The sequence below is a fragment of the Bombyx mandarina genome, chromosome 20, assembly GCF_030267445.1.
Source record: "Bombyx mandarina strain Sakado chromosome 20, ASM3026744v2".
Classification (NCBI taxonomy): domain Eukaryota; kingdom Metazoa; phylum Arthropoda; class Insecta; order Lepidoptera; family Bombycidae; genus Bombyx; species Bombyx mandarina.
In genome coordinates, this window is record NC_143226.1 from 9927614 (window position 1) to 9953472 (window position 25859).

The 25859-nt window shown below is 44.5% G+C and overlaps 2 protein-coding genes across 2 annotated transcripts; one reads left to right on the plus strand and one right to left on the minus strand.

Annotated features, from left to right (window-relative positions):
* The first annotated feature begins 4874 nt into the window (after nt 1–4874).
* On the plus strand, nt 4875–9001 carry LOC114242443 (uncharacterized). The gene is made up of 3 exons (XM_028173581.2): nt 4875–4944; nt 6927–7060; nt 8738–9001. The coding sequence occupies exons 1-3, from the start codon at nt 4875–4877 to the stop codon at nt 8987–8989; spliced, it is 456 nt and encodes a 151-aa protein (XP_028029382.2). The 3' UTR covers nt 8990–9001.
* Nucleotides 9002–16227: 7226 nt separating this feature from the next.
* On the minus strand, nt 16228–23218 carry LOC114242543 (microvitellogenin-like). The gene is made up of 2 exons (XM_028173733.2): nt 23205–23218; nt 16228–17300 (listed from the first exon to the last, which is right to left on the minus strand). The coding sequence occupies exon 2, from the start codon at nt 17293–17295 to the stop codon at nt 16603–16605; it is 693 nt and encodes a 230-aa protein (XP_028029534.2). The 5' UTR covers nt 17296–17300; nt 23205–23218; the 3' UTR covers nt 16228–16602.
* Nucleotides 23219–25859: the final 2641 nt, after the last annotated feature.

Genomic DNA, 25859 nt, shown 5'->3' on the forward strand with positions numbered 1-25859 from the left:
AGCGCAATAGCTTGATTCTAGATAAAATTAAAATAGGTTAAACCATCCATGAAATTGTAAACGGAATTGTACTTACTGGTGAAGTTAATTAGATTTTTTTTAAGAAGACTTATTAGAGTAAGTTTAAATAGCCCGTAGGATTAGTAAGCTGAAGTGGCGAAGATCGGACGGCCGATGGGGCAGAAATATCCTGTAGTGGAGACCACGTACTGGCAAGCACAGTGTGGGACGACCACCTAGCAGATGGGCCGAGCGCCTAGTGAGAATCGCTGTGTTACGTTGGATGCAGGTAGCATTGGAAATCAGTTGGAGATGTCTATGTTCAGCACTGGACAGCAGACAGGTTGAGATAAAAGAAAAAAATACATATATTTGGGCGATGATTCTGAAGGCTACATAGAAACGTACGCAGTTAGTTAGTTAGTCGAAGCTTAGAAAGAGGAGAGAGAGGTCTTTCATTACTTTTTTTGTTGCTTAGGTGGGTGGAAGAGCTCACAGCCCACCAGGTCTTAAATGGTTACTGGAGGCCATAGTCATCTACGACGTAAATGCGCCACAAACCTTGAGATATAAGATCTAAGGTCTCAAGTCTAGTTACAGCGGCTGCCCCGCCCTTCAAACCGAAACGCATTACTGCTTCACGGCAGAAATGGTTGGTGGTAGCTACCCGCGACAGTGACACGGATTATTTAGATTTCAATGTGGATCGCGTAAGTACATCTTCATCTTTATGATTTTTTTTTTTTTTTTTTCCTACCTAAGCTGAGAGCCTTGAGAGGCTATGTCAGCGTAACCCTAACTTTAGTAGGTGAGCTCACGGGGCTCAAACCTGACGATGTTGCTAACACGAACCCTAGCAAGAGTCGTGCTTCGCAGAATCTACCACCGGATCGGAAACGCGACCCACTGAGAAGATCCGGCGAGAAACTCAGTGGGCTGTGTCTGAGAGTTAATTTACTCGTCGAGCCCTTCGTCGCAAGCGACGGGTTCGACGAGAACGGTGACCGGTGCTTGAAGTACCTAAAAGCACCGTTAGTGGATCGGGAGGATCCGAGATGACTCTTTATGAAAAGATTTTATTTCTATTTATATTTATAGCAACCCTAACGCCTGCCGCGTCGGCAGCCGCGTCTGATCGCGCGCCGCGACCAATGAGGGATTCTCGTTGTCGGCTCCCGGCGCGATTCAAAGAGTAGCGATCGAGTGGCTTTCCTTTTGGCAAGCCGCGCGTGCGCCTTTACTGGCGCCGACAGTTCACCCGCAACCACCGAAGCATACACACGAGAATACGTCCGCACCTCGCTCGCTACCATTCCTTTTCGAACTTGTTTGTGGGACCCTCTGGAGTATTCATACCCAGTGCTCCAGCTGGACAACACAAAATATTTGATTTAGCTTAGATGACACTACGGATTAGTTAATTGTATTATTTAATTGGGAAATTGGCACATCTCTATTATTTTTTGTTATCTTTGCAGGAAAACGAGCTTACGGCCCACCTGATAGTGAGAGGTTACCGTCGCCTATGGACTTCAGCAATGCCAGGGACAGAGCCAAGCCTACTTACTATAAATTAGTACTAAGGTATTGAATCTCACAGTGCATACTCTGATATCACTTTTTACCTCTCTATCATTAATGATATCGAAAGCACTAGAACAGATTCTGAATATATTTCTAGAATTTTCGAGGCTTCTTATAAAATTTATTGTCATTGAAATTACACTGTTGTGATTATTTTTCCTCTTCTTAAGGATTTTCTGGAATCATTAAATGAGTGCTCACGGTCAGGTATTTTGCATGACAATAGCCGTTCGGGTAATCTGGAGATAAGAGCGCGTATCTTCAGCTCCCTGAAGCAAACAATTGTTCTATATCATGCGTCTATAGTACATTATTGTTCCATCCAAACTATTAATGCTTTTCACTAATTCATAACTTAAGGTTTCTTGGTAAATAGTACTGGGTGGTTCGTTCCATCTCTCTCCTTAGCTTAGCATTTAATAAACATGGGTTCCAGTTTGAAGAGTGTGATACTTGTGACTCCTCTTTTATTGAAGGTATGGCGTGTGAAAGGGAAGTGTCATAAAAAAGCTTTGAGAAAGGGAGAGGGAAGGGTTTGGGTGCAGAAATCTATATCAATACTAATATTATAAAGAGGAAAGATTTGTTTGTTTGTTTGTTTCGAATAGGCTCCGAAACTACTGGACCGATTTGAAAAATTATTTTTCCATTAGAAGCCGACATTGTCCCTGGTGAACATAGGCTACTTTTTTTTTATTTTTATTTTTTTGTTTTGTTTCATGTGTGTTTTAATGTTTCCGAAGCGAAGCGAGGGCGGGTCGTTAGTGACGTATATTCGGCTGGAATGGAAAGAGAGGCCGTGTAGCGCTTACCCCGGTTAGGGGACCCACATTATTACTGGTGGTAGGACCACTAGTGATTCCGCGCGGGTAGGTACCACCGCCCTGCCTATTTCTGACGTGAACCAGTAATGCGTTTCGGTTTGAAGGGTGGGACAGCCGTTGTAACTATACTGAGACCTTAGAACTTATATCTCAAGGTGGGTGGCGCATTTACGTTGTGAATGTCTATGGGCTCCAGTAACCACTTAACACCAGGTGGGCTGTGAGCTTATCCACCCATCTAAGCAATAAAAAAACATTGGGGACCCCCCCCGTAAAAGCAAGAAGAAATAAAGCGTACTTAGAACACTATGAGCCCACATAGGTACATACGTATCATAAGCCTGTTTTTTTTTACTACAAGGCATGCCTGAATTAACGAATGAAATTCCATTCGGTGACAAAATTTAAATGTTCAAATTATTAAAGTTGATAGCATTTACATTATATGTTAAAAAAAACTCTAATACGTAGCTTAAAATTATTACAGTAGGTAAAGATTTTTTTAAGTGAAACTAATATGGATAAAGCTTATATAGACTTTGTTGGAGAGATGCATTTGAGGCTTCGGCTGATGATCCAGCTCGCAGAGTGTGTATAAAGGAAGTGGAAATTTTGCATCGTGTACTGCACGGACGTGAAGGAATAATTTTAGTTAAGTTAAGAATGTCTTTACATTTACCGCTTGAGAACTTATTTAACTATATTATAGTGTACTTAGTAATTATGTCTTATATAACTATGTTTAGTTTATTTAAAAATATATTTTTGGATGCTTTTACAATCTTAAACACAGAGAGAGAAAACTACACAAAGTTGAAGATTGCTGTAGAGTCGTTCATGCTTATACAAACATTCTATGTATAGGGTGTTTCTACATTGCATTGTTTAGTTATCAATATGTTATTAAAACAGGATTTTATTTTTTAGTTCACTACGCGATTTCTTAACTCAGATAAATACATTTTAAATTATTAAAAAAATTAAAAATGCTACCAATCCATAGTTGATTATTTTGGACCGACTGAACGAAATGTACTGTCGCTTTAGAAAATAAAAGTTTTATCTTCGGTTTTATAGCCAGTCGTAAAGTTTTAAGTGAAGAAACCGTTTTTACGTATATTTTACGTGCGTGATTTTAATATGTTCTCCTTGTTTATTGATATGTCTTTGTCAATTGTTATGCCAACGGGCCTGCGGGGATGAGTGCCACCACTCTGAAGGTTTGGGCTGTGACCCAATTTGACGTTCCACTCTGAAAGGTTGTACAGTAGAAGCAACGGCCAACCGATCTAACAGGAAAACCAATTTTAAACGTCTGAATTGCATTAATAACAACTTAATTCCGGTTTAGAATAGCAGAACCTGTCTATTTCCGTGGGCGTCGTAAAAGGCAACTAAGAGATTTGCAGGAGATGATCTCTCCATCTTCTTTTCACCATCACACCTCCCGCCATCGGAGCAGAGTTCTCCCATACTACCTAGAATGTAGTACACCGCGTGTAATTGGTTTCCAAATGATTTTTGTTCACCTGATGGATGTCTGGAAGAGATCGCTCTTAGCGATAAGACCGCAAATTGTACTTTTTTGTATTTAATGCATCGCATTTTTTATTTATTTTTTTCGTGTACAATAAAGAATACTCACTCTCTCTCTCTCTCTCTCTAAAACCACTGCGTTCATCTACAGTGCGTTTCCAGATATCGTTTTTGCCACGTACCAACCGGCTTTGGACGGTGTTTGACGGTGTGACCTCGACGGTGTTTCCCGAGCGCTACGACATGTCCTTCTTCAAACGGGGCTTGTGGATATTTCACAGTAGCAGGCTGCGACTTGGCTGTGCCCCTGGCATTACTGACGTCTATTAGCGACGGTTACTATTTACCACCAAGTGAGCCATTTGCTACCTACAAAACCAATAAAAAAGACTGGACAGCAGCGTTTTCTGAGGATCTTATGAGCGTACTGCGTTCTCTAACTGGCATTTTCTTGTAGTAGGGGGCTCTGTAGCCCGCACGGGTAGGTACCACTATCCCGCCTATTTCTGCCAAGCAGTCATGCATCCTGGTTTGATACCCCGTTGGATCAAAACTAGTGTCGGTCGGAATTGGGGTCTTCCGTCACTCTGCTGCTTTTTCGCAAGTAATACTTAATGATCCTCAACAGAGGGTCAAGAACCGAACTCTGTGCCCACCGTAACTAGGAACCAGTGCATCAACACACTGTATCCGTTGTACAGCACACCTTAAGCAAGTATTCGTTACGATAAGTTTTTTTTTGTTTTTCAAAACGGTCATCTGGCTGTATGTGCCGCGATTTCTTTATAAAACTTATGCAAAAAAAAAAACGTTGTGACGTATTTTTTACTTGTCAAAGTCAAAATTTAAACTCGTTGATTTTTTTTTAGATCTAAGTTTTATTTATCATGTGCTTTTATAATATTATATTTTAATTTGTATAATATAATTATGGTAAAAACTGTGTCGTTGGTCATAGCCATGTCATTGTTAGTTAATGATGTGCACTTTATACAAGATGGTACGTATGTTGAGGCACTCATGAGTGCATAGCCTGTTGGAATATCATAACGCAATTGACCATTAGAATTTAGGAATTAAGTGGTTAGTAGAAAAATAAATGAAATGGTAAGTAAATGAACAGTAAACGTTCCAATTATTTTATTATTTAAACTGGTGGATGTGTCCGCAGCCCACCTGGTGTTAAGCGGTTCCGGAGCCCAAAGACATCAGCGACGTAAGTGCCGCCACTCACCATGAGACATCAGTATTGCCTTTTAGCTCTTTAATTCAACAGCTGACCCACCCATCAAATCGGAACGGATTACTGCTTCACGGCAGAAATAGCCAGGATGGTGGTACCTATTCGTGCGGACTCATGATTCCCTGACTCACTAAGTTTCCGTCTTCTGATGATCTTATCTTTTGTGTTGATAGTATTAGAAACACGCATAAAAGATCTCCCTTTGCATTATGTTCCTCAATGCTGAGGGTCGTGATCTCTACGGAGCGCTGTTCGGACTATGTTCCTCCATTCTTTTCTGCCCTTCGCGCAGTGGATAGCGACATTGATGCTGGAGTCTAATGTCATCTTAATTTGATCGGACCAGCGCATGGTACTACGCCCCTGGTCTTCCTTCCACATTGCCGGTGATTTAGAATTTCTCGAGATTGTCACCCTCGAAATTCTTCCACGCAACATGACCGGAAAAATCGAAAATCCTACGCAGGCACGTGGTGGAAAGTCTTGTGGAGACGCGTATTCACAGCATCTTCCTCCAGTACCACATCTCAAACGCGTCGACCCGATTTCGATCAGTCTTCTTTAGAGTTCATGTCCTCTGAAAATTCAAATATTTAATAATGTGACTTCAGCCAGGAATCGAATTCGGACTCATGGTAGATTGCTCAGGATCACTAATTACTTGACTAGTAGCCCGTTGCAGATCAGTTTTCCGTAATAATATTCAAAACACGAAAGCAATTTTGTCTGATACGTTTTTTGAAGAAACAGATTTTGACGGCCCTTTGTAGTAAGCGAATATTTAAATAGCATATTTAGCATATTTAGCATATTTAAATAAGAAGCAATATGATTCCAGCCGGTCTTAAACCCCGGACCGATGGTAGACTGGCCAGAATCACTAATTAGTGTGACTAGTAGTCCGGTGGAGATCAGGTTTCCGTATTAATATTCAAAATACGAAAGCGATTTTGACTTTGACGGCATTTGGTAGGGAATTATTTTGGATCACGCTTCCTCCAGAACACGGATCTTGGATCAGGTGACTTTAAGTGTAGTCGTACAATGTATTCTCGGAAAGACAAAATGCTGGGTATCCTTAACAGAGCGAAGCGGTACTTCACGCCTGAACAAAGACTTTCACTGTGCAAAGCAAAGGTCTGGTCTCGTGTGGAGTATTGCCCCCACCTTTGGACTGGGACTCCCAAATACTAGCTACCTACTTCCATTTGACTCCATACAGAAAAAAGCTGTTTGGATTGTCGATAATCCCATTCTCACAGATCGTTTGGAACCTCTGGGTCGGCGGAGGGACTTCGGTTCCCTCTGTATTCTGTATCGTATGTTCCATGGGAAGGAATTGTTTGAAATGATACCGTCATCTCGTTTTTACCGTCGTAACGCCCGCCATCCGAGTAAGGTTCATCCATACTACCTGAAGCCATTACGTTCATCCACAGTACGTTTCGAGATACCTTTTTTCCAGCTATCATCCGGCTTTGAAGTGAGCTCCCCTCCATGGTGTTTCCCGAGCGCTATGACATGTCTTTCTTCAAAGGAGACTTGTGGAGAGTAAGCGGTAGGCAGCGACTTTGGCTCTGTCCCTGGTGTTGCTGACGTCCATGAGCGACGGTAATCACTCACCATCAGGTGGGCTATACGGCATATCAGGGTGGCTATAAGGCAATAAAAAAAGACTATGAATAAGCGCGATGTGTCTAGTAGCAGGCACTTACTAATCGATCTCAAAATTATTTTAGGTAGCTTCTTAGACAGCAAATATTTTCCAACGAACTTAGTATATCTGGTAACAACGTCTCTTATTGTCAAGGAGATCCCGATCTTTCCGAAACTATTCTGGAGGGGATGCCCACTACTCTGTTCCCTTAGTGAGGTAAAAATCATAAAATACTTTTTTAACGTTTTCCAAAATCAGAAATGAATAAATAATCCATAGCATGAGAACGAGGTCGGACTAAAAAAAAGGTCTTAAAAAAATGGTGCGCGTGCAACTTGGTACACGCGAAAGAAGCTAAACTTCCTTTGCCGTGTGTACTATTGTAGTTTTCTTTATTATTCATCCTTAAATGAAATTTCTCTGGTAATAGGGAATGCTGCGTATAAGAGAAACAACCTAGCTCGCTTTCTCCCTCTCTCGGTCGAGTGGATCGCGAGACGCTCTTTCTATTGTCTCACTCTCGCTCGTCCTAAATTGTATATTTTCTCTCTAGCCGTAACGAATCTGTCGCTAGTTTAATTTAACTCTGAACGCGTCTAAAGAAGTTTCACTTCAAAAAATAATAATAATAACAATGTGAAAATGTTTGTATACGTCATAAATTACAAACGATGGCAATTTCTACTATTCAATATGATTAATGACATCATGTATATCCAACCTTATGGCTCTATTGTTGAGAAATGTGTTTGAATTGCTTATATAGAAAGATATCGGTCTATGAAAGTGCGAGAGAGATAACGATGGGTTCTGCACCGGTTACACTTTTTGCTTCTCGTATCTTAGCTGCTGGTATTGCTGATCTGTATGATCGATGGCAACCACTAACCATCGAGAGGCCCATTCGTTTGCTTTTTAACGCATTTGAATAGCCATCAATAGATGTATTCACGAATAGGTTATCTTCTGTTATTTATACATTTGTTCACTGAAAATATTATGGTGCAAAATTAAATATAACGTAGCGGCTCATATGTGTAGAACGAAGCTTCAGTGTAATTTACCTCAATTGCCTTGAGAAATGAGGTCGGAGTCTCAAAAACAGCTGCTCTCGTTGATTAAAGTGTACGTCTCAATACCTGATCGTGTAATTGTAATAAAGCAAAAACTCGGTAATACGGCTTGGCAATGAATGGCTAAAGAGAAGAATAGATAGAAGATAAAAGATAAAGAGGAACTAATTAGCCTTCTTATTGCTTGATACATTGTATACCCATCAAGGAATAACGTAGAACTGGTGCACGGTAGGTACTAGGACGCCAGAAACCCCAAAGATGTTATTTGAATTGAATAGTTTAGCTATTTTATATTTTTAGGTCGCTGTTTGCCTGTTATTTATGGAAGCGTCTTTGCGATACGTTTGGAATTGCATCCGCGAATACATACTGCGTAACTCTGATGATCTTCTAGCACAATTGATCGACGATGAAAGACTAGATTGGCTTTCTGGCGTCTTAGTACCTACCACGCATCAGTTCCACGTTTTTACTTGATGGGTAATAAATAATAATTTAAAAAAACTACTAACAAAATACGTTTTTATAGAAAATCCAACTAAAAAATAGCTTTTTTTCCCCATGCTTTTTTTACAATAAAATCATTTTTTCTTACACCATTTTTCATTCAAATTTATTAAAATATATTTTCTATTTTTTAGTTGGATTTTCTATAAAAGCGTATTTTGTTAGTAGTTTTTATAAATTATTATTTATTATTTATTACCCATCAAGTAAAAACGTGGAACTGATGCGTGGTAGGTACTAAGACGCCAGAAACCACAAAGATGTTATTCGAATTGAATAGTTTCGCTATGTTTCGCTATTATATTTTTAGGTCGCTGTTTGCCTGTTATTTATGGAAGCGTCTTTGCGATACGTTTGGAATTACGTCCGCGAATACATACTGCGTAACTCTGATGATCTTCTAGCGCAACTGACCGATGATGAAAGACTGGATTGGCTTCTTTGTCGTCTGTGTTGCGGTCAGCGTAACTGCTCTGAAGTTTTTGCCGCCCTGGTACTCAAGGTTACGAGTTTCGCCTTCCTTTTAGGCGTTTGCTGTTTTCACGGAAGAAACGACAGTTAATCTGTTAACTTGGGCTTGTGTAACAAACTAACGGCCGGCTCCAGCTCCGCTCGGGTCTTTAACAAAAATTTCAAAACGATATTTGACGTTGTTTTATTTTTAAAAATAAAAGAACACCTATTGCGGCATAACTATAATAGTTAGACATATGCTATCGCAACACTTTTTGTAAATAATAATGTGTTCTACAAAGTCGTAGTACATTATTTTATTCTATAATCAATAGCTTTCGCAGGGCACGCGATGTAAAGAATATTTTAGGTAATTTGTTTACATCGTGGGTTACATTATTGGAATTTTAGTAAGGATCTCTGATTTTTTTCAAAAAATATTACGGCATATGTCACTCGGGAATAGTGTGGCTTCCAAACAGTGAAAGAATTTTTTAAATCGGTTTATTAGTTTCGGAGCCTATTCAATACAAGCAAACAAACAAATCTTTCCTCTTTATTAATCTATTTAAGTATAAATAAAAGAAAGTCGTGTTAGTTACACTACTTATAAGTCAAGAACGGCTGAACTGATTTGCCTGAAAATTGGTGGGGAGATAGCTTAGAACCAGGAGAAGGATATAGGATTTTTATCACGTTTCCGTGAGACGTGACATAAAACGTGGTATAACAAAACGCAACTGACAGCTAAACGTAATGTAGTCTATGGTTAATTATAGTAGAATTTTGAAGTTGACCGGTTGGCGGTTGGTGTGTTTGTTTCGAGTTTCTATTAGCTTATTGTGCCGAGATAGGTATTCATTAAGAAAGCCATGCCGCGACCAACACGATCAAATCTTTCCCAACGAAGCCGTAATGCAACTAGGGTTGAAAACGTTGCGAGTGAAAGGACTGAAGAAGAACAAGAAAATATAATAATAATAATAATAACAACTAAAATACATGGCCAATAAAGAATCATTTAAATACTTGCTTTTTTAATTTACAATAATTACCCAAATAAAAAAAATTACCTTGATAAAATCAAAAGTCTGCTCATTTATTGCCTCCAAGGCGGAACAAAGTTCGCCGGGTCACCTAGTATTAGTATAGATAAAACATTTGTTTTTTTGGAGTATTGTTTTGTAAATTACCAGAGATTTTTTCGTTCGCTTCACACGACTGTCGCGTGTTGCTTGTTTGTGACAGGCACTTCTCAACCGCACGAGCTGTTATCGTGAAATTTTGTGTAAATATTATCAGTACAGAAAATAAAAATGATATATCTTTCATCCAGAAATAACTACGGATCTGAAGAGTATAAGATAGATTCATTGACTCGTCTTAGAAACGCGAACAAAACTTCAAGTTTTTATAGCTCTCCAAGCTAAGCAGTTACTGTAGCCCACGGACATCAGAACGGTAAAGCTGCTGTTACAGAGGACTCTTTTCGGATCTCGTATAAAAAAGAAATTGTTATGTCATAGCACTCAATCGAATAAGCGACGCATAAATATAATAACGAATAAGTAAACTAACAAAGAATGCTGCAATTATTCATTTAACTTTTTTTTTTTTGCTTTAATGGGTGGACGAGCTCACAGCCCACCTGATGTTAAGTGGTTACTGGAGACATCTACAATTTAAATGCGCCACCCACCTTGAGATATGTTCTAAGGTCTCAGTATAGTTATTACAACGGCTGCCCCACCCTTCAAACCGAAACGCATTACTGCTTCACACAAGACGTATGAGTTTGAGACAATCATGATGAAAACACATTTTTATGAAAGAAAATACAATTAATTTAGCTTCGTTATTACATTGTGTTTCATAGGGAGGATACCAGGACAACATAAGCCCCGGGAGGCAGGCGAGCCCCGGCATCAATTAGTTTTATGTTCCACTGTTTTGTAACGAAGCGTAGTTCCAGTAGTTCGCTAATGACATTTCGTAATAGAACCCCGTATCGCTTTGACCTTTTAGCTCTTAGCATTCATATTCTCCTGGTGTACTTTGGCTTTCTTGTATAATGTTGATCTCCCTGGGCTTCTTAGTAGTTAGATTGAAATACTATTTTGGTTATTTATCTGCTTTGCGTTCAGATTGAGCATAGATCAAATTTATGTTATCGAGGGGTGAAAAGCCTTAATTTGCAACATTTCTAATTTTTAATTTTATAATTAAAGATACGTTTTATTTGATACTAGCCACCCGTCCTCGTTTCGCTTCGGAAACATTAAATTTTATTCTCGATAGCTGAGTCCCGCGATGTTACCCGCCGTTATTGTCGTATCGCGGGTGACGCCGTGGGGCAAAGCTAGGCTAAAAAAAGTAGCCTAAGTTACTCCTTATATCATCAGCTACCTGTCAGTGAAAGTCTCGTCAAAATCGGTCCAGCAGTTTCAGAGATTAGCCGGAACAAATAGATAGACAAATATTGTAAAAAATGTTATTTTGGTGTATGTACTGTATATATATATTTCTGCCGTGAAGCAGTAATGCGTTTCGATTTGATGGGTGGGGTAATGTATGTAGCTATAATGATGTATCTATAATGAGACCTTAGAACTTATATCTCAAGGTGGGTTGCGCATTTACGTTGTAGAGCTCCAGTAACCACTTAACACCACGTGGGCTGTGAGCTCGACCACCCCTCTAAGCAATAAAAAAAAATCCTCGTGCCGTGCAGATACGAATTATTTTTTTTTGATTGATAGTTTACTGATGGCCCGAAGGTCTTACCAGTTTCACCAGGACAGGTGGGCGAGCAAAGGCTCAGCCAAGAGGGGTGGGATTTGCTAACAACTGCCCGAGCGCCTCCGAAGGAGACCTAACAACTCAAGAGCAATTGCTTCGCGAATGAATCTACTACCGGATCGGAATCGCGACCCGCTGAGAAGATCCGGCCAGAAACTCAGCGAGCTGATTCATGGGTTAGGTTGCACGGCAAACTCTTTGTCGAGTTCGACGAGTACGGTTACCGAGGTCCCTAAGCCTGCTCCTAGTGTTAGAGCTGAAGGCGTCTAATGCAAAGATTATTGGATCTGATGGATCTGTAAGGACTTGTCTAGGGCGTCGGCGGTGACTGGCTCCTGCGTGATCAGGATTCGGGGAGTAGTCAGCGGCGGCTACGATAAGGCGATTATCATGACGCATAGCCTTATCGAAGTACCGTTCCAACGCTGACTTCATGTATTTCTGGATAGATTCGAGTCCCAGGTCGTTGTGTAGGTCAACGTTCCTCACGAACCACGGAGCTCCGACAGCTAATCTGCAAAAGCGGGATTGTAGAGATTGGAGGGTGTGCGGGCCGCGTGAGCGAACACCACACTCGCGTAAGTAATGACGGGCCTTATGCAAGTTTTGTAAAGTGTCACCTTGTTCCGAAGGGACATTTTACTCCGCTTACAGATCATGGGGTAGAGTCTACCGAGAATAAACGCGGCACGGTCACGGACTGATTTTATATGCGGGCGGAATGTCATCGATGCATCCAGGGTAACGCCCAGGTACTTGACCTTCCTGGCCCAGGGTATAGGTTGTCTAAAGAGAGTAATCGGGGGTGTGAGATTCCTCTTCCTAATGCGGGAGGAAATCCGTGTGGAGCTTCCCCTCTGAAATAGCACCGCAGTACTTTTCGCTGGGTTGATGTCTATGCGCCATTTTCGGAACCACTGTCCTAGGGCTAGGGCTGCGCTCTGAAGCTTCTTCGCGATTAGGGACTTATTTCTACTGGAATAGTAAACAGTCGTGTCGTTGGCGAATAAAGCTAAATGGGCCGGTGGCGACCGGGGAATATCGTTAACAAATAAGCTAAATAGGAGGGGTGAGAGGACAGAGCCTTGCGGGACTCCAGCTGTGAGAGGTCGTGGGGAAGAGCGGGTTCCCTCTACTCGATATCGAAAAGAGCGGTTCGACAAGAAGTCCCGTATGATGAGCACGAGACTATCCGGCACGCCCATGTTGAATAGTTTGAAAATCAAACCATTGTGCCAGACTTTGTCGAACGCTTTTGCGACGTCGAAGAAGAGAGCTCCCGTGTATAACGGTTTTGGTCGATTAAGCCCCACAAGAATGTGCTCCGTGAGGCGGTGCACCTGTTGAACGCATGAGTGATTTGTACGGAATCCGAATTGTTCATCGATGAGAATGTCCTTTGATGAGACGAAGTCTCTGAGGCGTTTGTAGAGCAGACGCTCATACAGTTTGTCTAGAGACATGAGGAGGCTAATCGGGCGGTAGCTCGTCGGATGATTTTTTTGGTTTACCGGGTTTATGTATGCCGATAACGTCCGCTTCTTTCCACACCGCGGGAAAGATACAGTTCGCCATAGCGGCATTGAAAATAGATGCCAACATCACGATGAGTTGGACGGGTAGAAGCTTCATAACGCGGTTGGATATACCGTCGGAACCGGGAGCCTTGCGAGGACGTAGGTCTTTGATCAAGTCTTTAACTTCCATCGGGGTGACGGGTGGTAACGCATCCGAGGGTGGCAAGGAGACTCTGCGTTCTACCTCACTGTCTACTAATTCTACATGAACAGGGTCCACGGATTGAGTGCTGGGCGTGCACTGGGTTTGCAATGTATCGGCCAGCAGCTCTGCTTTTTCGTCATCATCAAACGCCGCGAGTCGGCCTTTTTTTTTTTTCGGGTAGAGGGCTGAACCTCCTGCGAGGTCCCCGCGCAAAAGGGGCGCGCGGGGTATGTGAGACTCAACGATCTGCATGGTGTTGTGAGCAGACCGCGGGCCCAAGGATTTTAGAGCCCACCCACTAAACGACTCCCCTGCACTCTTACACCCGACGTCCGATCCCCTCCGAGGTCAGAACCCGGATGAGGTAGAGGGGCTACCGCGGTCAACACTACAACCAGATGGTGCGGCTCACCCCAAGGACGCCCAGCCGACGGAGCCTTCGAGGCGAATCGAAGGCTCTGAAACGTCGGCCGTCTCGGTACGGCAGCCCGTCGGGCCACCCAGACGGTGCCGCTGGTGTCCCGGAATACCCCGCTGGACCAGAACCAGCCTGCCGGGTCGGGACGCGATACACCGTCGACCGGTGCCGCGAGTCGGTCTGAGGGGCCTTTTTTTTTTTTTTTTTTCTAATGCTGGGGAATCCATTTACGGATACCCGGTCCGGGGGGTAACGAACCGGGTTATGTCGGACTCCGGCGCCTCCGGAGTGGAAGAGGGGGACGAGAAGGACCTCCACCTTCCCGAATTCCTCGCAAGAGACTACGCCTTGAAAAAGGCTTGCCCCGCAGAACGACTACCGACTAAACCCCATCGAGCTCCACCACACCGGCTACACCAGACCTACAGTACCGCAGTGCGCGCCGAAAGTCCGCCTTCGCCGGTACCCGTCTTGATGATAAGACGGGATTTCATCTACAGGAAAATCCCGAAGGACGTCATTTCGGGAGATACACCGTGGGCGGCGCACAGGAGCCACCTTGCACCGCCCCACCACCGGACCGACAGTCGAGTACCGGGCGCCCCCGCACCCGCCACCTGATAGTCCCTACGGGGGCTGAGCGGGAGCTTCACGCCCGCGCCGGCCATCCCCTCCCACTCCCATCCCACTCCCTTTCACGCTCCTCAGCCTCACGAGACGCCATTACCAGGTCACAAAACCTGGCCATGGCCTCCCACGAGCCCTGATCCTCTAACATACGGGCGACGACAGCCCGCAGGGAGAGGTTTCTCCCCAGCACCGCGACGAGATCTCGCCGCGAGTGCTCCCAACGCGGGCACGTTTCGAGCGCGTGCTGCGCGTCATCGTCCGGGTGCCCGCACTGGTGGCAGCCCGGATATGGCTCTCTCCTGCAGACCTTCCACAGGTACCTCCCGAAACAGCCATGTCCCGAGAGGACCTGCGCAAGGTGAAAAGAGAGTACGACGTGAGGCCTGAGGGGCCTACGAGGGGGGGCATAGTTACTACCGCATCCGATTTGAGAGTACGAGCTAAGCGGTAGTAAGACCTTTGGGAGGGCGCGAGTCCTTCTAAGAAATCAAACCATCTGGCATCTCGGACTTCGGCGATGCGAAACTTTACGTCGCGTTGTAGGGCACGCATTCGAATTCAATTTTCCGCGGTGGGCTACCTATCGTAGGCGCGTATCGAGGCGTTCTTAGCTCTAAGGAGTTCTCTAATATCGTCGGACAATTTGAAGCAGTGAAGGAAGTCCTCCGCTACAACTTGTTTCAATGATCTATCTAATATGACGTTAAGATGTCTATGGCTTCAGCGGTATCCTGAGGAGACGGGGTAGAGTCCGGGTTAAACGGGAGCGATGGTGGATCAGATTCAGCCAGGCTGATGCCCAGCCTGTGCCAATCCACCACAGTCCTCGTGACGGGAACGGAATCGGGAGCGCGACCGAGTTTCATAACGACGGGACGGTGGTCTGAATCTAACTCTGAAACTACTTCGATCGAGTGTAAGCGCAGAGTTACGTTTTTTAATAACGCTATGTCGAGTATATCCGGGCGATACGCGATATTTAGCGGGTAGTGAGTCGGGGTTAGCGGAGCGACGATTTGGGGTAGCTTAACGAAAGAGGGAAGATCTTCCACCGAGCGGGTGATATTGCTCGGTAGACCGACGGTCCGAATGTTGTTGTTCGGAACTTGTATATATGCGCTTTATCTTGAAAATGTCGTAAGCGAGATTCAGGCATCTGTCAATTATCTTGCGTTGTATGATGGCTACCCTCCACAACGATATCGAAGGCGAGATCATCGACTAAGCGCGTCTTGCCTGTCTTTCGTTCCCGTCTCACACGTCCGTTGCGATAACGTCTCAAGGTTATGCCACACCACGCCGCCACGTCGGTCACTTTTCATTTTGATCGTCTTCTTGCTATTTTATAAACTGAGCGTATCCCGGACGAGCCCCCAAAATATGTGGGATTTGCTCAAAGTAAAGTTGTTTGGTAAAGTACTAAAAATTTAATATTTTGACACGTTGTAAAATGTTCACACATCTCGTGCCCGACGCCATCTTAACCATCTCCCCTCCGTCCCTTTCTTCCTCATACATTCATCCCTTTCACTCGAAACGTTCCGTTTCCCACATATATACAAAGGTTTCTATAAGACACTGTGGAGTTGTAGTTATTCTAATTTGATATAGTTCTTGATGATTTGCTATCAATAATGTAACAAAATGCACAACTAAGGTTGGTAGTCTTTTGTTTGTTGGTAGTGGATTGTTTGATAGAATTTTATTTAATTTGAGGATAAAAGACAACATTAAAACAAAACAAAAACAAATATGAATTTTTATTTATCTATTGCTTGTATGTGTGGACGAGCTGACACAGCCCACCTGGTGTTAAGTGGATACTAAAACCCATAGAAATCTGTATTAAAGAGCAATAAAATAAGAAAAGTATTGTTTACTAACTAGTCTGTGGTTTTAAATAAAAACAGACATTGCGGTACGCTGTGGCAAGAATTTTAACGAAAATGTTGTGTTCATCTTGAACGTGGATTTCTAGTCCCTCATAATTATGAACTGGTACAATTTCCGAGAGTTTCGATGGTCCAGCCGTAAAGTTCAGGGTGGGCGACAAAGTTTCCACCTTGACCGTAAAGGATGCGATTACCTTCATATACGCCTCGACCGAGCTTAAGCGCTTGGACATGCGCGCGATTGATAATGAAGAACAACAGTTAGCCATTGTACATCGCAGGCTGGAATGACCACAGATGCCGGTTCGTGTCTGAGTTTGCGGAAGCATACGCTTCATAGTCGCCGTCGCCATCCATGTGGTTGCCAAACTTCAAGTACCTATCTTCTAGACGATGACGTATCTTGAAATAAATCATTTTACCGTCCACCACGGGCTCGAGCTTCCAATGGTAATTCTGGCTGTGCGGGTGACGGTGGTTGCCGTAGAGCCTCTTGTCGTTGGCAAAGTCCGGAGTTGAACCTAATTCAAAGGAAACGCGATCTCGGTAGTTGATGAATTTTATAAAAGTATCGTTTAGCACCATTCTGTACGCCGTTGGGAATTGGGACCTTACAATATCGGCGCCACCAGCAGCCGCCAGTTTGTATGCGAAACCGGCAATATATATTCTTTTGTGTTCAATTAACCAGTTGACAGCTGATTTAATGACATCGGGTCGATAATAGCGCATACAGTTTAAGGCCTGGGAGACCGCGTCGTCGTAGTTTTCGGAAACAACGGTATTGTAGAGGTTACTGACCATTTCATACGTTGAAGCAGACTGGGGCTCAGACAGTTCATTGTTAGAGTTGTCAACGCTTGGGGTCGTTGTGCTTTCAACTAAGTCGGGGTCGGCACTAGCTAAAGTGGCCAGCATGCACGTCAATAGCACTGCTAAATGCTTGAACGTCATCTTGACTGCAACAAAAAAAAACAGTGTTAGCTGAAATAATCTTCTATCTTCATTACATAGTATAATACAAAGTCGCTTTCCTGTCCCTATATCCCTATGTAAATCTTTAAAACTACACAACGGATTTTGATGCGGTCTTTTTTAATAGATAGAGTGATTGAAGAGGGAGGCTTATATATGTACAATAACATTCATTAAATTGTGGAGAAATCATTAATAAATAACAGTTTCCGAAGCGAAGCGAGGGCGGGTCGCTTGTCTTTCTTGATTCCGATAAAGGCACCCGTCACGTGCGGACGTGCTCATCGACCACTCGATCACCCGGCCTTTGTTCTCCTGGCTTTTGTTAGCCCAGCTATTGTTCGCGCGGCCTGTGTTCGTAGTACATCTGCCGACCAAGTGTTTTTCTTGGAAGTTTTTATTTGTTTTGTTTCCTTTTGTTATTTCTGTGTTCGTGGTACATTTGCCAACAACCTGTTTTTCTGGAAGTGTTTAATTGTTTTGTTTCTTTTTGTTATTTCCGTTTTGTTGTGTTTTTTCTTTGTCCTGTAGTAATCGCGCCGCATCGCCACCTGTATTCAATAGAACCGCTCAGGTCCGAGAAGTTGGGGCCTCGCCGCAAGGCGAGTGTTTTCAAGACCCGGGGCCGCCCCACCTGGGCACTCTGCGATCATGGACGCTGTATTCGCGGAATTCCTCCGACTTCGTCACCCACAGCTCGCCTCAGAGTTTCTGGCTTTCAAGGCCAATCACACTGCCAGCTCTCTCGAATACTCCGCCGTGCTCGCTGCTCCTGCGTCGCCTGTACCTGCGTGCAAAGCTTCTACATCGAGCACCGCAGCCTCCGTCGTGCCTGCCGTTCCCGCGTCACCTATACTGACGAGTAAAACTGCTGCGTCGTCCGCCGTGGCCACCGTTCCAGCAGCGCGATCATCCTCGTCCTCCGACTCTGACTCGGAGATGGAGGTCGACCTCGCCCCCGCCTCATCGACGGATGGATTCACCCTGGTACAAAAGGGAGTGCCGCGGAGTCTCGAACTCCCGCGGCCGCTAAAATTTGCAAAGCCGCGAACGCGTCGCGCCCCCGCCCTCAAACTCCCGTTGCGCCTCCAGCCCGTGCCACTCCGTCGCCGCGTCCGGTGGCACAAAATAAAACCCAGACCCCACCCCCGGTAATCCTCCAAGAGAAGGCAGCTTGGGATCGAGTTTCCCTGGCCCTTAAGGCCAAAAATATCAATTTCACGAATGCCCGTAACCTCGCGAACGGCATTCAAATTAAGGTTCGAACACCCGACGACCATAGGGCCCTCTCTTCTTACCTCCGTAAGGAGCGTATAAGTTTCCACACGTATACGCTCCAGGAGGAGCGCGAACTCCGTGCCGTTATACGTGGCATCCCTAAAGAGTTGGATGCCGAGCTCGTTAAGGCCGACCTTCTCGAACAAGGCCTACCGGTTAACTCCGTACACCGCATGCATACAGGCCGCGGAAGGGAGCCATATAATATGGTTCTCGTCGCCCTCCAGCCTACCCCCGAGGGTAAGCAAATATTCAACATCCGAACGGTCTGTAGCCTTTCCGGAATCGCAGTCGAAACCCCACACAAGAAAGGCACACCTAGCCAGTGCCATAACTGCCAATTATACGGGCATTCTTCCCGTAACTGTCACGCGCGCCCCCGATTTGTCAAGTGCTTAGGCGATCACGCCACGGCCCTATGCACTCGCGATCAAAAAACCGCGACGGAACCGCCTAGCTGCGTCCTGTGTCGAACACAGGGTCACCCCGCAAATTACCGCGGATGCCCCCGAGCCCCTAAAATAAATCGACGCGTCGCCCGCCAAAACCGCCTCCGAGCTTCCGGCCCAGACATCAAAGCCTCGGCACCCTCTGTGTCGCAGGCTAAGCCGCCAGCGTTCGTTTCGGCGCCGGTGCCCAGTGTCTCGGCCTGGGCGAAACCGCTGCCGTACACGAACACGGCTACAACTCCCTCCTCCGCGATTCGTCCCGCTCCCGCGACTCGTCCCGCTCCCGCGACTCGTCCCTCTCCCGCGACTTGCCCTCCGACCGCGTCCGACAATCTCGCTTTAGCGATCGACTTCTTTCAGTCGATCAACTTTGAGCGCGTTAACGCTTTGGGCGACGCCATTCGCGCTACCTCCACTGCACAACACTTTATCGCCGTTGTGCAGGAATACGCCGACGTATACGCGTCATTAAATACGTACGTCCTCCCCTCACTCCGCCGGTAATCAATGGCGTATATAAGTAGAATAAAGCCCCTATCCGTAACGATAGGATTTTTTAACGCTTACGGTCTCGCAAATCAACGTGATCAGGTTTCTGACTTTTTGCGTGACCATCAAATTGATATCTTTTTAGTGCAGGAGACCCTACTTAAGCCCGCGCGCCGTGACCCAAAAATCGCGAACTATAACATGGTCAGGAACGACAGGCTCTCTGCTCGTGGTGGTGGTACCGTCATTTACTATAGAAGAGCCCTGCATTGCGTCCCGCTCGATCCTCCCGCGCTCGCTAATATCGAAGCATCAGTGTGCCGAATCTCACTGACGGGACACGCGCCGATCGTTATCGCGTCCGTTTATCTTCCACCGGATAAGATCGTTCTAAGCAGTGATATCGAGGCGCTGCTCGGCATGGGGAGCTCTGTCATTCTGGCGGGCGACCTAAATTGTAAACACATCAGGTGGAACTCACACACTACAACCCCGAATGGCAGGCGGCTTGACGCGTTAGTCGATGATCTCGTCTTCGATATCGTCGCTCCGCTAACCTCGACTCACTACCCGCTAAATATCGCGCATCGCCCGGATATACTCGACATAGCGTTATTAAAAAACGTAACTCTGCGCTTACACTCGATCGAAGTAGTTTCAGAGTTAGATTCAGACCACCGTCCCGTCGTTATGAAGCTCGGTCGCGCTCCCGATTCCGTTCCCGTCACGAGGACTGTGGTGGATTGGCACACGCTGGGCATCAGCCTGGCTGAATCTGATCCACCATCGCTCCCGTTTAACCCACACTCTACCCCGTCTCCTCAGGATACCGCTGAAGCCATAGACATCTTAACGTCACACATCACCTCGACATTAGATAGGTCATCGAAACAAGTTGTAGCGGAGGACTTCCTTCACCGCTTCAAATTGTCCGACGATATTAGGGAACTCCTTAGAGCTAAGAACGCCTCGATACGCGCCTACGACAGGTATCCTACCGCGGAAAATCGTATTCGAATGCGTGCCCTACAACGCGACGTAAAGTCTCGCATCGCCGAAGTCCGAGATGCCAGATGGTCTGATTTCTTAGAAAGACTCGCGCCCTCTCAAAGGTCTTACTACCGCTTAGCTCGTACTCTCAAATCGGATACGGTAGTAACTATGCCCCCCCTCGTAGGCCCCTCAGGCCGACTCGCGGCGTTTGATGATGATAAAAAAGCAGAGCTGCTGGCCGATACATTGCAAACCCAGTGCACGCCCAGCACTCAATCCGTGGACCCTGTTCATGTAGAATTTGTAGACAGTGAGGTAGAACGCAGAGTCTCCTTGCCACCCTCGGACGCGTTACCACCCGTCACCCCGATGGAAGTTAAAGACTTGATCAAAGACCTACGTCCTCGCAAGGCTCCCGGTTCCGACGGTATATCCAACCGCGTTATTAAACTTCTACCCGTCCAACTCATCGTGATGTTGGCATCTATTTTCAATGCCGCTATGGCGAACTGTATCTTTCCCGCGGAGTGGAAAGAAGCGGACGTTATCGGCATACATAAACCCGGTAAACCAAAAAATCATCCGACGAGCTACCGCCCGATTAGCCTCCTCATGTCTCTAGGCAAACTGTATGAGCGTCTGCTCTACAAACGCCTCAGAGACTTCGTCTCATCCAAGGGCATTCTCATCGATGAACAATTCGGATACCGTACAAATCACTCATGCGTTCAACAGGTGCACCGCCTCACGGAGCACATTCTTGTGGGGCTTAATCGACCAAAACCGTTATACACGGGAGCTCTCTTCTTCGACGTCGCAAAAGCGTTCGACAAAGTCTGGCACAACGGTTTGATTTTCAAACTATTCAACATGGGCGTGCCGGATAGTCTCGTGCTCATCATATGGGACTTCTTGTCGAACCGCTCTTTTCGATATCGAGTCGAGGGAACCCGCTCCTCCCCACGACCTCTCACAGCTGGAGTCCCGCAAGGCTCTGTCCTCTCACCCCTCCTATTTAGCTTATTCGTTAACGATATTCCCCGGTCGCCGCCGACCCATTTAGCTTTATTCGCCGACGACACGACTGTTTACTATTCCATTAGAAACAAGTCCCTAATCGCGAAGAAGCTTCAGAGCGCAGCCCTAGCCCTAGGACAGTGGTTCCGAAAATGGCGCATAGACATCAACCCAGCGAAAAGTACTGCGGTGCTATTTCAGAGGGGAAGCTCCCAACGGATTTCCTCCCGTATTAGGAGGAGGAATCTCACACCCCCGATTACTCTCTTTAGTCAATCCATACCCTGGGCCAGGAAGGTCAAGTACCTGGGCGTTACCCTGGATGCATCGATGACATTCCGCCCGCATATAAAATCAGTCCGTGACCGTGCCGCGTTTATTCTCGGTAGACTCTACCCCATGATCTGTAAGCGGAGTAAAATGTCCCTTCGGAACAAGGTGACACTTTACAAAACTTGCATAAGGCCCGTCATGACTTAAGCGAGTGTGGTGTTCGCTCACGCGGCCCGCACACACATACACACCCTTCAATCTCTACAATCCCGCTTTTGCAGGTTAGCCGTCGGAGCTCCGTGGTTCGTGAGGAACGTTGACCTACACGCCGACCTGGGCCTCGAATCTATCCAGAAATACATGAAGTCAGCGTCGGAACGGTACCTCGATAAGGCTATGCGTCATGATAATCGCCTTATCGTTGCGCCGCTGACTACTCTCCGAATCCTGATCACGCAGGAGCCAGTCACCGTCGACGCCCTAGACACGTCCTTACGGATCCATCAGATCCAATAACTTTTGCATTAGACGCCTTCAGCTCTAACACTAGGAGCAGGCTTAGGGACCTCGGTAACCGTACTCGTCGAACTCGACAAAGAGTTTGCCGTGCAAACTAACCCATGAATCAGCTCGCTGAGTTTCTCGCCGGATCTTCTCAGCGGGTCGCGATTCCGATCCGGTAGTAGATTCATTCGCGAAGCAGCTACTCTTGAGCTGTTAGGTCTCCGTCGCAGGCGCTCGGGTAGCTGTTAGCAAATCCCACCCCTCCTGGCTGAGCCTTTGCTCGCCCACCTGTCCTGGTGAAACTGGAAAGGCCTCCGGGCCACCAGTAATACTTCAATCATAAAAAAAAAAAAAATAGTCTTTCTTATATATAAAAATGAATTGCTGTTCGTTAGTCTCACTAAAACTCGAGAACGGCTGAACCGATGTGGCTAATTTTGGTCTTGAATTATTTGTGGAAATCCAGAAAAGGTTTAAAAGGTAGATAAATATAAAAAATGCTCGGAATTAAATAAAAATAGCAATTTGGTTTTCCTTTTGATGTGTCTCCCGTCGGACGGATTTTATTTATTTGTTTTAAGTTTATTTTATACAATAGTTTAGGTCTTTTATTTTTCAATTGAGGTACTACGAAGTCTGCCGGGTCAGCTAGTATAATATAAAAATATATAGTTATTATTTTAAAATGAAAATTTAAATTGGATCGACTAATGGTTTTTTTCTTTAAAAACTAACTTCTCTATTTTACTATCTCGGCAATATACGAAATATGTATCTATGTAATAATATGTAATAAATAATCTCGATAAAAAAACGAAAATATTTGAAATTGTTGATGTTAAAAATAAATTATTAGTTTTATAATATTTAAGAATAGTAACTCACATGTACCACTGAGGCCCTACTATGCGAGTTCTAAAACAACTTTGCGTTTTTATATTCTATGATAATAGGACGTTATCATAAAATGTCAAATGGCATCATAATAATTGTATAACGCTTATTTTTGTTTACGTTTTTACGTAACCGTGAACATACTAATCTTTCTATGAGAGACTATTTTCAAGGATTTAACTGAAGAATATAAATTACTTATTTAATAGCGGTTAAAGTATGAAATTGCCGTTTTATTGTAATAGGTACTTCGAATTGGCACAGAACCTTCACGGTTCGTTTTTTTTTTTTTTTTTTTTCCTACCTAAGCTGATAGCATTGAGAGGCTATATCAGCGTCGCCTTAACTAGTAGGTGAGCTCACGGGGCTCAAACCTGATGACGTTGCTAAGACGAACCCTAGTAAGAGCCGTGCTTCGCAGAATCTACCACCGGATCGGAAACGCGACCCACTGAGAAGATCCGGCGAGAAACTCAGTGGGCTGTGTCTGAGGGTTAGGTTATTTACTCGCCGAGCCCTTCGTCGCAAGCGACGGGTTCGACGAGAACGGTGACCGGTGCTTGAGGTACCTAAAAGCACCGTTAGTGATCGGGAGGATCCGAAATGACGTGCACGGTTCAAGATTTTTGAGTGAAACTTTTTTCAAATGGTACAATGAGGTTCTTTTTTAAAATATGCGCAATATTCGATTATCGACTTTCAGTTGCTTTATTCAGCTTCGACAAGATGGATACTTCGAAAATTCGAGTCATTTTTGAATACAATTCCGACGCGGAACTAACGCTGCAGAAACAGCTCGCAATAGCAAAGGTACAATAAATGTCCTTCCTATTAGATGGCACAAATGTATAGATAATAATGGTAGATATTTTGATAAAATAAATATGTTAAATGAAAAAAAAAACCAATTTCCATTTTTCCGTACAAATCGGCAATTTCATACTTTAACTCCTAATATTATCAAACCAGATCAATTTCGTTGCCACTTTTCTTAGGTAAGTTTGTACTAAATTATGGGCTGAGCCCTTATCGCAAGCGATGGATTTGACCCAAGAAAATTCTGGGCTCGATTATTCCCATAGAACTGTTCTGCAATGTGTCCGTGCACCAGTGTCGAAGATTTAACGAGGCGTAAAATATGGAGATTTTTTCGACAAATAACTATCCCAATTTTAAACTAACACATTGTATTACAAATGAAATTTTAAGCTATTACATAGCTTTCAATGAGGGCCTTGAACGCGGCGACCGAATCATGAAATTCCGTAACGAAAAAAACCTAACACCCCTCACTCCGCCTACCATGTAGCTCGCGTTCAATACATTCACACGTTGCGCTTGTGTAGTGTTTGTGAATAAGCACGTGGCGTGACGTCACACTGCATGCGCATCATGAAAAGTCTGCCCATCTCTCTCTCGCGCGGTCTAGCTTATGAGTGTGAAGGGGACAGTTAAGGTTTTGCTTTTATTAATGTTTAATATAGCGTGGTCTTGTTTTATTATTGTTTTAATATTAAATCATCATTGTCTAATTATAATTACATAAGTTGATAAAAAATGCTATGCATTAGCTTTACCGCGGCAGTTCCCGAGTGCCACACGTTTCTTTTTCTTTTAGTTATGATTTAATAATAACTTGTACGTACATTGTTTATGTTCGATAAATGCTCTCATATCCAGACCGGTTTTAATTTTAAACTTTGATTTTATTGATATTTGACTTTTAGCTTGATAACAATTTATTATACTCGTGTTATACGAAGTAGGTCAATTTCATTGCCACTTCTTTTTATTTTTTTTTATTGCCCAGATGTTCCTCCTGTGTCCTGTGGTACAACCTATTTGCATCGTTCATAGCACTCATATCACAACTGGTTGCGCTGGTTTAAAACTTAGTTAGTTTTAGGTTTCGAAAAATAGCAACATTTTAATTTGGTTTTGCAAATCCTGTCCCATCCCACTCCGGCACTTTACCTACGGACGCGTGCGAGCGAGATCGTGTGGTGACATCAAGACGAAAAAATATGGCTGAACAACCGCGCGCGCGCTTCGTGTCTTTGTTATGTAAAATACGTAAATAAGTGAAATCGTTGGTGTTTCTCATCGCGAAGTGGTACGAGTCTGCAGTAAGGACTACATAAAGGTATTGTGCATCCTTCCTTTAACGCAGAACTGCCGCTTCTTATCGTTTCTTCCCGCAGTCTGTGTCCTTCATTTGCAACGACCAAATTTCAAATATTTTCATAGTTTGCTTATCTCGCGTCTACATTTTTTGGTCCAAACGAGCCGGATTCGTATTAAATCAGCGCCAACCATTGCCTAGGTTACCTAATTTACCTAATAATAATATAATTAGAACCGCGTACCAAGTAGGTACTTCGAAAAAATATCGCTTTTCCTGCTTTGGTCTTAAATATCGTTTTCGTTCACATTCTTACAATTAATTCACTTATTTACAATATCAAATTAGGTACCTAGATAGAAAACCCGCGTTCTGGTTTCATAATTATATCGGTTATTGCAAACAGTAGTTTCTTTGTTTAGATCACCGGTCGAGCGTACGCCTCGAGCCGGCCGCATACATTAGTTTTAGGTATTCAGTGTAGGTTCCCCGTGTGGTGTCGGGTACCTTACGTAGAATAGCAC